This window comes from Orcinus orca, chromosome 16 (assembly GCF_937001465.1).
Source record: "Orcinus orca chromosome 16, mOrcOrc1.1, whole genome shotgun sequence".
In the NCBI taxonomy this organism is placed as follows: Eukaryota; Metazoa; Chordata; class Mammalia; order Artiodactyla; family Delphinidae; genus Orcinus; species Orcinus orca.
This window is the reverse complement of record NC_064574.1, coordinates 87,071,473-87,082,150: the sequence shown is the minus strand read 5'-3', so window position 1 is coordinate 87,082,150 and position 10,678 is coordinate 87,071,473. Positions and strand designations below refer to the sequence as shown.

The 10,678-nt window shown below is 69.1% G+C and overlaps 1 protein-coding gene across 3 annotated transcripts in view; it reads right to left on the bottom strand.

Moving 5' to 3' along the window:
* Positions 1–208: 208 nt before the first annotated feature.
* The window catches only part of INTS1 (integrator complex subunit 1), a 28,794-nt gene continuing 18,324 nt past the window's right edge, over positions 209–10,678 (bottom strand). For 2 of the 3 annotated variants that reach the window (XM_033426745.2, XM_049699952.1), the window contains exons 28-47: positions 10,577–10,675; positions 10,208–10,332; positions 9,586–9,840; positions 8,955–9,114; positions 8,574–8,714; positions 8,234–8,408; positions 8,018–8,144; positions 7,162–7,292; positions 6,607–6,694; positions 6,288–6,514; positions 5,946–6,069; positions 4,866–4,999; positions 4,286–4,478; positions 3,640–3,767; positions 3,247–3,359; positions 2,401–2,514; positions 1,455–1,525; positions 995–1,086; positions 723–832; positions 209–544 (exon numbers count right to left, since the gene is read on the bottom strand). In XM_033426745.2, the coding sequence (XP_033282636.1) occupies positions 429–544; positions 723–832; positions 995–1,086; positions 1,455–1,525; positions 2,401–2,514; positions 3,247–3,359; positions 3,640–3,767; positions 4,286–4,478; positions 4,866–4,999; positions 5,946–6,069; positions 6,288–6,514; positions 6,607–6,694; positions 7,162–7,292; positions 8,018–8,144; positions 8,234–8,408; positions 8,574–8,714; positions 8,955–9,114; positions 9,586–9,840; positions 10,208–10,332; positions 10,577–10,675 (2,723 nt within the window). In that variant the 3' untranslated portion in view covers positions 209–428. Of the gene's footprint in view, positions 545–722; positions 833–994; positions 1,087–1,454; positions 1,526–2,400; positions 2,515–3,246; positions 3,360–3,639; positions 3,768–4,285; positions 4,479–4,865; positions 5,000–5,945; positions 6,070–6,287; positions 6,515–6,606; positions 6,695–7,161; positions 7,293–8,017; positions 8,145–8,233; positions 8,409–8,573; positions 8,748–8,954; positions 9,115–9,585; positions 9,841–10,207; positions 10,333–10,576; positions 10,676–10,678 lie in introns of all 3 variants that reach the window. The other variant, XM_049699951.1, reaches the window with a different exon arrangement.

The window sequence follows — 10,678 nt, the reverse complement described above, 5'->3', positions numbered from 1 at the left end:
TGAAAGTGGGGAGCTGGGTGGAGGGCAGGGAGGAAAGGCCGAGACTGTGCCCAGCAGGCGGGCGCCCTCCTGTCTCCAGACGGACACCGCCACATGCCTGCCCGGGAGCAGGCAGGCTGGCCGGGCCCTGGGGGCAGGGCTCCAAGCTCCCAGGTCCCACTCACTCCCGGGGTCTCCAAGGAGGCAAACCACACAGGCAGCAGCGTCGCGGAGTTCAAAACGTTTCATTTGAACCCAGCCCCTCGCCTCGACTCGCTAGGATGTCAGCATCCCCTCCCAGCTGGGCTGTGCCCCCCGTCACTCCGCAGGTGGGACAGCTTCCGGGGCAGACGGCGCCCACACTGCTGGCCGGGGTGGCTGGGCGTGGGCTCTGAGTACTGGCCCTGCCTGCCTTGGTGCTCCCGGAGGAGACCACCAGTGGACCCGGCTCACATCACAGCCTCCATGTGCAGGATCCTCAGGGCCTCAGAGATCTGGGCGCTGGTGTCCATCTGGCCGTACATGCCCACCAGGAAGGCCCGGTGCAGCAGCACGGCTGCGTGCTCTGGGGACAGACGGAGACCCTGTCAGGCTGTGCTGCCCTGACATCCTGGCCGCGGTGGCCAGGTCGTCAGGCAGCTCTCAGAAGTGGAGCCTCTGGTCTCTCCCCGAGAGCCCGGCCCCGGGTACCGAGGCCTCCGCGGGCACCGGGGCCTGGGTGGGTGGGGTCGGGGCAGACTCACCCTGGCAGAGGAGGGTGTACTCCGGCAGGTTCCGGAGGGCCGTCTGCGCTACTTCGAAGTCCCGGCTGCCCAGGCAGTACATGAACGTGGGCAGGAAGTCGGCTGCGATGCTGGAAGAGCCACGTGCTCAGGTTGGCACCTCCCCCCGTGCCAAGACGGCCAAGGCCCCGACGCCTCCCCAGAGCCCCGCGCCGGGCCCCACCGGACAGGAGGAGTGGGAGGCCTGGCCCAGGGCACCGGGCGGCCCGTGGTGGCAGGTGACGCTGGCTCACCTGGGGTTGCTCTGGATGGAGCGCAGGGCCAGGCTGAAGGCCAGGCTGCGGCAGGACTCCTCAGCTGAGCTCATCAGCCGCTGCAGACTGGTCTGCGGGGGCGGGGGCAGTGTCAGCAGGGCCACCCTCCCGTCAGGGGACCCCGCTCCCTAAGCCTCCAGCCCCCTCAACACCCCCGTCGCTGGGCCCTGGGACCTCGGGACCCATGAAGCACACAGGAGGCCCAGCGCAGAGCGGAGGAGCGGCCGCCTCAGTTCTGGGCGGGACTGAGCATCTGGGACGGGGCCGCAGTCAGACGTGGCACCCACCCCAAAGCCCAGCCGCTGCGGGCTGAGCTGGGTGCCCAGCAGGAAGGAGGGTGGGGGCGGCGTCCCTGTTCGGGGCCCAGCGTGCCTTTGCCCTCCCGCCCCAGCCTCTGACACGTGTCCCAGTTCCTCCGGGCACATGGCAGCTCCCGCACCGAGAAGAAGCCCAGGATCTCGGGTCTCCGCCGGGACATCTCGTCCACGTCGCTCAGAACCTCCAACAGATCTAAGATGGGTAGAAAGCGTGTTGTTGAGGGCCAGGCTGCAGCTGCTGGGCTCGGGGGTGAACCTGTCCCCCACACAGCCCAGAGGCAGGAGTGGTGGAGTCCTGGGGCCAGAGCCCGCTGCCCCACAGCACACCTGCCGGGCAGGGACCCTGGCCTGGCCTCAGCACAGGCTCTGGTGGAGGGACCTGGTTCTACAGGTGTAGCACGGCTGCTCGTAACGTCAGCGCCAGTGCCTCCTGGAGCTTCCATAGCATCCCTGGTGCTTGCTCAGGCCAGGGGGCCCCCAGCACCTTGGGACAGAAATCACTGGGGGTTCCGCTGCCTTCCCAACTACCGAGCCAGCGACCCCAAACCGGAGGTGCTGGTTGACCAGGCTTTCAGAGATTTCTGAGGGGCCCAGGGATCTGCATCTGTACCACGCTCCCCGGATGTCTGCCCCGGCTGCCCCGAAGCCACAATGCAGAAACATGGCCCTGCCCCTCCCCGCAGGTGGCCACCCAGGCCCTCGGCTCCCCCGTAGGGGACCAGGGGCTGTCGGCCAGCTCCCCGCCAGGCCCCTCTTCCTCGGTATCTAGGGGACTCCAGGGGGCTCCCCAGCGCCACTGGCCAGCAGAGGAGCCGCCCCCAGTCTCCAGTCCCACTTCTCCCTCCGACCCCCTCTCTACCCACCCCTATTCCCACTCTGAGGAAGAGCCCAGCCCCTCCCGGGACCTGGCAGGGGCCCTGCTGTCTTCTGGATGCCCCCCCCCCCCCCAGGAGAAGCCTGGACGGCCAAGGGCTGCTGTGGGACCCAGGATGCTGCAGGGACAGAAAGGGAGGCCATCACCCACCGCGGGGCCGACTGGGCCTGGGGGAGCCAAACCCCCAGACTTACCCTCGACCGTCTGGCCCCGGGAAAGCCTCTTCACATAGGGGGCCACCTCAGCTGCGGTCAGAGGGGTGAAGAGGGAGACGCTGAGCAGAGGCAGGGGGCCAGACGAGCCCTCGTCTGCAAGACAGGAGGCCAGTGCTGTCGGGTGGAGACAAGGACGGCCCGCCCCAGGCCACCGTCCAGAGGGCCCAAGAGCCCCGGACACACTCGACACCGAGGCCGTGGGATCCATGTGCGTAATCGAGGGGCAGCCTCGCTGAGCAGCGCCCGGAATCACACCAGACCCCCAAAGATGCGGCCCCTGCCCTGGGCTGAGCACGGTGCCTGGTACACAACGGGCGCTCAATAAATGTGCTGAAACGACGAGCCTGCTGGGAGCTGCCTGGGAGACGCGGCACTGCTCTCTCGAGCCTCTCACCCACCACACTGCGCGTGGCCTTCCCTGCTGCCCCTGGCACACAGCAGGTGCTCAATAAAGGCGCCTGCGTGCAGAGCGCTGTGCTAGGCGCGTCCGTGGACGGCCAAGAGTCACACTCGACTCCAGCGACTTGGCAAAACCAGGGCGAATGGCCGTGAAGGGCCCTGGGCCCCGGGCACTCGGCCCGTTCACAATCCACCGCACGCCCGCTAGACACAATGCTGCAGGCGCCGGGTCGCCCCACTGCAGGGGCCCCAGGGTGGGCACGGGGACAGAGAGCAGAGGGGCCTGGTTGGTCCCACAGAGGGCAGGTGCTGTAGGTCTCGCTGGCCACAACACGACTCGGTGCTTTGCGCGTGTCACGGCCCCAGGGCCAACGATGCCCGAGGGACGCCCAGGGCAGTGCAGCCCGCAGCCCCGGCCCCACTCACCCTCGCCCTCTTCGTCCAGGCCGCGGTCGGCCCTGCCGTCCCTGCTGGGAAGGCTCAGCCCCGCCAGGAGCGACTTGAGCATCACCAGGTCGCTGCTGTCGAAGGACAGGTCACTGCGGGAGCAAGGTTCTCCGTGAGCACCATGCCACAGGTGGGAGGCAGGCAGGGCCCCGTGGGCAGGGGCTCAGGAGGTGCCCCGGGGGCCGAGGGAGGAGGAAGCCAGCTCAGAATGACCCCGGCGCAGACCCAGCATCTACAGCCCTGCCGCCCTGGGCCCCGGCGCCGTGGGCAGTGTCCATCCCCGCCAGCACGCCCCTTGGGAGCTCCCAGCCCTGAGCACCGCCACGACGGGACCCTGGCCGGAGAGGAGCCGTGCCAGACGCGCACACTCACTGGAGCGCGTCGGAGTGTTTCTGCAGGAAGGCGATGGCGGCCGGGGCATTGCAGGTGATGTACTTGTGGGTGAACTGCACGAACTTGCTGATGAAGGGGGCCAGGTGGCGGGAGGACTTCCTGTAGTTCTGCAAAGGGAAGCACGAGGGGGAAAGCATCCAGGGCCTGAAGCATCCCGTCTTGCCCACGTCGCTCCCCCTGGAGCCCCACAGTACACCCTGGACACCGCCAGCACGCCGCCCTCGCCGGGCGCATGTTAAGGTCCCTAAGGGTCAGGAGCGGCCTCGTCCCTCCTGAACCCTGAGGAGCGTGGGGTCTCCCCAGGCACGTGAGCAGCTGGGGGCCTTCCCCGGGTGAAGGTACCAGACAGGCAGGTGGCCTGGCCGTGCCCGATGCAGCCAAGGGCTGTGCCCTCACCCAGCCGCCTCAGGTGGACAAGGGGACGGACCCTCAGTCCTGGTCAGGAAGACCGGGGCTGCCAGAGTCGTGGGACCAGAAGGGGCACGAGCTGAATGGGGAGAGCTCAGAATGGTGGAGGGAGCAGGCAGGGCAAGCAGGGGCACCGGCTGACAGGGGCACAGGGAGAGGGACCGGGCACCCGACCCCTGGGGACGCCCGGACCCCCGAGGGTGGGTGGGGCACCCACCAGCAGCAGGCGGAGAAAGGAGAGCAGGCAGTCCCATAGCGCCCCCTGGTGCTCGCTCTGGAACACGTGCGGCTGCAGCAGCTCCAGGATGCCCAGCACGTGCAGGAAGAAGGTCAGGTGGCTCTGCTGCCGGAACTCCTGGAAGTTGAGGTGGCTGCGGCCGTGCAGGAGGGCGGCGATCATGGGCAGGTGCCTGGGGGCGACGTGTGCGCTCGGTGGTCCTGGGCCATCTCCCCCGGCCCCCCTCCCCGCCCCCCGCTCCAAGGGCCGACATCAACTTGCACTTGGAGACCACCCGGAGCCCGCTAACCGCCACCGTGATGTCCTGGGCCACTCACCTGACCCACCCTCTCCCGCGTCCACCAGGCCCCTACCCCCGAGACTCAGCTCAGTCAGGAAGCAGCCGAGGCCCTGGCTGCCCGTGGCGACACCACCACGGTGTCCGTCCACCCGCTCTTAGCCGCAGAGCCCGCCTTACAGGAACGCCTGGTGTGGGAGCCGCTCCAGGCTGGGGCGGGGAGGGCACCCTGACAGCGAGCTGTGCCCACTCGGGCTGCAGGTGGGACAGGCCAGGCGGTACCTGAGCAACAGGATGGGGTGGGCCACAGCCAGCTTCCGACAGGCCACGTTGGCATCGGCCACTCGGTTCTCGGCTGCCCGGGAGTCACTGGTGTCCGCGAGGAGGGTGACGAAGCGGTGAATGAGGCCGTCCAGCTGGGAGGGACGGGGGTGGTCAGAGCCGGGGCTGCCTGCAGCCCTCTCACCCTACCTGTCCGCCCCCCGCCGAGTCCGCCGCCCACCGCCGCAGGGGCTACGATGGGGCTCCCCGGGCAGTGTGCAGGCACCTGCTCCAAGGCCCCCGGACCCCAAGGCCCTGGTGTGGCCCCTAAGGACCTGTGCAGCGACCCAGAGACGCCTGTTCCCCCAGTGCTTTCTGCTGCTCCTGGGGCTCAAGAGGCCGTGGCCAGAGCTCCCAGCCAAGCTCAGCACGTGGTGTGTGAGGTCACCCTCTCCACACAAACAGGATAAAAGCCCTGCGTTAGCTTGAGCGAGAAAAACCAACCTTACTGATGTAGCATAATTTCAGGTGTGCAAAACAAGTAACACGCAAAAGTGGAAGGAAGCACAACTGGAAATACATCAACTTCCCTCCCTGTCCCGAGAAGCAGGGCAGGCGGCAGATCCAACTCCAGGGTCCAGCCCAGGGAACACGGGCAGGGGGCCCACCAGACCCCCCTTCCCCCGCCATCACCCAAGGGAGGTGAAGGCAGATGCCACGCAGACCCGCGCACGGAGGCCCCACGCTGGGCCAAAGGCCAGCGCCACGGCAGGCAGCCAGGAAGGGATGGGGGTGCTGGGCCGCATGCAACACCGTCACACACGCACCACGCAGCCTGCTGTAGTCAACGGTCCCTTATCAGGGAACGAGGGGGGACACCCACTCTCCTCTGCTCCACACCCAGAGGACTTCTTGGAGGAGGAAAAGATCGTTTCCAGACCCTTCGAGAGGTCGGACAGGCGAGGGTGGCAGGGCAGGCTCTGCCCTCAGACGTGCCATCGGCACTCACCAGGGGCCTCTTTTGTCTTTCGATCCGAGAAAAGGCATTTCTACCTCCCAGTGAAGGACAAAGGCGGCCCCGATGACCCCGTAGGGCTTTACCTTGCAGACGCTGCTGCCGGCGGCCCCTTCGCTGTGCAGCAGGACGTCAGGCACAGGCACCCGGAGGTCTGGCCGCTGCAGGTAGAGGTGCACGAGCAGGTCTCGGCAACGCCTGCCCAGCACGCTGCGAGAGACCAGAGACCAGACTCGGGGTGGCCGCGGGACCAGGGAGCCGCTGTTGCCACTGCGTGCAGAGCTGGCGTGCCAGGCCCCTCAGCCCTACCGCACCCCCACTGGTGGCCTGGGCTCGCTCCCACGGTGCTCACGTCTGAGCCGCGGCCTCCCACCACAAGGGCAAGGGGACGGGCGGGGGCCCTGGAGCCCGGCGTCCAGCACCCTCACCTGTCAGCCCACTGCGGGATGCAGCTCGTCAGGTGCGCCGTCACCTTCCTGACGCCCTCATCGTCACCGCGGCAGCAGCTGAGCAGCAGGGGCAGCCGGGCCTGGAGAAGGCTGCAGGCGCTGGCGTCCCCGTCCTGGCTCCTGGCCTCTGCCTCCGCCAGGATCAGCTCCGCCAGGCCGATGAGCTCCGGGGCCTGGACGCGCAGCACCAACTCCTCCCGCCGCTTCTGCAGCCGCACACCGCCAGTCAGGCCCGGGCGCGTCTCGCCACGCCCGCCCGCCACCCCACCCTGCGGGCAGGGGACGCCCCAACACCTGCCTGAGGGGTGCGCTGGTCCCTGCCCTGCCAGATGCGAGGCATGTGGATGCAGGCCCAGAGGAAGTCCAGGGAGGCCGAGGGGTCGAACCTGGAGGCGGCGGGGCGGCCTGGCTGAGCACCAGGCGCATCTCCAGGCAGGAGGGGGGGCGGGGGCCCAGGTCAGCCGTCAGGGGACCTCTCTGCAGCTCACAGTGGCAAAGCTAAGGTCGGCCCCGCCCCACCCCACGCTTGCAGCCGCGCACAGGGGCCCCTGGCACCCCCGCAGCACAGCACGGACGCCAACCATTCACATGACCGGAGGACAGTGAAGCCGACTGTCTGCCTGCTGGCCACCCAGGGAAGGGACACCGGGCCAGGCAGGAGGGCCTCGGTCCCTGAGGACGCCGGGGGAAGGCTGCTGGATCAGAGCCCCCCACCGAGGCCCCCGACACTGCCCTCCAAACTCGGCTCCCGGAGGAGTCTGGGCAGGGCAGCTGCCGCGGGGCACCCCAAGGCCCACGCTGCCTGTGGCAGGAACAGACCTGCCGGTGGGGGACAGAGGTCTGGGAGACTCGCCTCTGCTCCCGGTTCTTGCCCAGCAGGATGTGGATACACTGGTGCAGCGTGGACCAGTTGGACTGGTGCGTGAGCAGGGCTAAGAGGTAGGGTCGGAAAGACGGCACCTGCGGGCCAGGATGGCCTTTGCCCTGGGGAGGGAGGAAACCTGGGATGGTCCCCGCCGGGCTGACGGCTCTGCCGGGTAGCGTCAGCAGGTGACAGCCCACGTGTGCCAGCACAGAGCAGAGGAAGGTGTCCGCTTCGGGGCAGATCCGAGGCTCCCGCCCGGGAAGCCACCCAGCCCGGCCGGTCACTCCGCAGGTTAAGCACGGGCTGAACCGAATCCACTCCTCAGAGACCAGGAGACACGCGAGCAAAACCCTGGGTGTGGGAACACCTGGGCAGGCGGGAGGCGCGGGAGCGTGACCGCCGCTCTCAGAAGCGCAGACCCACCAGCGTGCGGCGGGACCACGGGCAGGGGATGCCCAGCCCCTCCCCGGCCATCTGGTCAGTGTTTCCTCACCTTCCCCACGGCCAGATGAGCTGGGGGACCCCGCCACCCCCGCAGAGCCCTGACATGGGCTCCGACCCCTCTGAGGACCCCACCCCCCGTCAGGGGGTGCTGAGCTCCACTCCCCCTACCGCCTCGTGCCCTGTGAGGACCTGAGCCCACAAAGGACCCATCCACCCACCCCCCGCCCGCCTCCGTGGCCAGATCTGGCCAGCTGTGGTGACCCACTCAGAGGAAACATGGGACCCGTCTGGCCACTGAGACTCCGGCATCGGATCTGCTGGAACTGACAGAGAGCCAGCCCCACCCTGGGGCTGCCGGGCGGACTGTGGGCCCAGGGCGCCATGCGCGAACGAGGCCCACCTTGCTGCTCTGGGAGAACAGCAGCCGCTGCTGCAGGTCAGGGCAGCTGCTGATCACCTCGGGGTCCAGCATCTCCAGCCAGTCGACAAGGAGCCCCGAGCAGGGTCCCAGCCACACAGCCTCCAGGCTGCAGGGAAGGTGGGGTGGGCTCAGACGCGGCCGGCCAGGGCCACCCCCCGCTCCCCCTCCCAGCCGGCCCCCGCCCCGCCGGCTCACCTGCAGCCGTCAGAGTCCTGCTTCCCCAGGGCCGGGGGCTCCCCCTTCTCCTGCAGCAGCAGTGAGCTCACCACGGACACGGGCCCCGAGGCCGGGAAGGTGGAGGCAGCGGAGAAGATCGCGGCCAGCAGCTCCTCCAGGTGAGGCGACCTCACGGCAACCAGACCCCGGAGGACTGAGGGTGGGGCAGAGAGGGCCCCTGTGTCACTCCAGCTCGGGGGGCCACCGGACGTGAGGACAGAGAGCCCCGCCCCTGGGCCCTGTTCTGGGGGCGCCCAGGAGAGGGACCTGCGTGCGGGGCAGCGAGGCGGGGTCTTTGTGGCGCCTGGGGCCCGAGTACCTTTGCTGATAAGCTCGGGCTCCACGTCACACCCCTCCCCAGACTTGAGGGTGGCCGCGATGGCGCGGATGGTGGAGCTGACCACTTCCGGGTCCCCGCGGAACGTCAGGGCCTCTGCCAGGTGCAGGAACCCGCTCCGCACTGCAGGGGAGCACTGTGTGACCCACGGGACTCCTGCCAGGGGTGCCGGGCAGGCGACTCCCCTCGGTTCCCACACGTATGCTCCCCCCTGGGGGGCCTTCCCAGTGCCCCGACCCCCAAACCGCTGGGCCCCACTCACCCTGACGCCACCCGGGGCCCATCTGGGAACAAGGCCCCGGTCCCCCCGACGCGATGGCAGAGCGCCCAGGACCCCCGCCGGCACCATTGACCCTGCCTCACCATCGCTGATCCGGCGCCGTGCCGAGTACTGGGCGGCAAACAGCTTGAGCTGGGCCTGCAGAGGCCCGGCCTCCACAGCGGGGCTGTCCAGCCACTGCAGGGTCTGCACGAGCACTTTGAGGAAGCGCGACGAGAAGCCGGTGTCCTGGGGCACACAGCGCTGGGGACAGCGCAGCACGGCTCAGACAGGGCCAGGGCCGGGCGGAACCATCCCGCCTGCCACAGCGGGGGCCCCTCCAGCGCCCATACCCACAGCCCATGAGGGGTCTGCTGTCGCCTGTCCTCACAGGGCTCAGAGAGAAACGACCAAGGAGGTAGCACACACGTGGCCACGCACAGGGGCAAGTAAGGCGAACGGGGCAAAACTACCGAAACCAGGTGGGGGACGTGCTGAAAGCCCAGCACGCTCCTGCCCTGCTCCCGGGAAGCTTCTGTCACAGAAGCGGGGGACGCACCCCCAGCTCCGCAGCAAAAGCTGCGTCTCTTCACTTAGGGGCAAGAGCCGGGGCCCGAGCAGGCCTGGCCACAGGAGCCCTGAGCCTGGGGGGCGGGACGGGGGCCTTGGCCACGCGAGGCAGAGCCCGGGCGCGGGGACTCGGGGAGTGAGGCGCAGGGCTGTGCCGGGGCCTACCTGGTACTGGCAGAGCTGGCGCATCAGAGGGCAGGCGAGGAAGTGGTTCTGGTGCATGACCATGACCAGGGCGCCGCCGTGCGGGGAGTTCAGCAGGGTGGCGAGGGCCTGCAGGAGGCGCACCGCGACGCCTGGCACCTCGGGGCTCCCCTGGCGGACTCGCGCCAGCTCCCGGCCCAGGGCCTGCTGCAGCGCCAGGGCTACAGGGCGTGCACTGGAGCTCTGCCACCGCGGGCTGGGGCTCAGCGGGAAGATCTGGAGAAAGGCATCCATCAGGACCACGCGGCTGGCAGGTGGGGCCTTCCCCAGAGCCCACACCCCGACCCCACAGAGGCTGCCGGCAGTTGGCACTGGCGTGCCCGGTCCCCAGCAGACTCTCCAGAGGGGCGTGGGGTGGGGGCCAAGGACTGGGACGAGGCCCGTGGCAACAGGCCCAGGAAAGAGCGCGTGGACCTGTGCACACACGTGCGCATACGGGCGTGTAAGCGTGAAGATGGAAACCGTGCACCGCTGCTCTGCAGCGCCTGTCACTGTGAGGAGGGGGCGAGAACACACGTGCCCAGGGAACCCCTGGCCATGGATTCCAGGCGGGAGGAGGGACCAGGGAGGAGGGGGGCCATACCTGCAGGAGCATGCTGGCCAGGTCGTCCTCGGGGCCCAGAACCCGCACCTGTGTCACGGCCCGGGGCCTGCCCTGGCCCGGTGGCTGCTCTGGGCTGCTTTTGGGTTTCGGCGCCTCCGTGCTGTCTGCAGGGAAGGAGGAGCAGGGCGGCTGAGAGGCCATCACGGCCAGCTGTGGCGGGGACCATGCCGACCACGGCCAGGCTCGCCCGGGGGCCCACCGCCCAGAGAGGAGCGGGCTCCCAGGCCCTGCAGAGGGCTCTCTCCCCGGGACCCCCAGCCTCGCCCGTGGGCCCATAAACAGAAGCCCGGACGCTGGGCAAAAGCAAACGCTTCCCGAGTGGCCGTGCGAGCCGGGATGGGTGGGTACCTCGCCGGGCGGGCAGGGAGGCTGTGAGCAGGGAGTGGAAAGTCTGGCCTCCGGACGCCCCTCGCTCGTGCTGGACCTCGACCAGGTGAGCCATGTAATCTG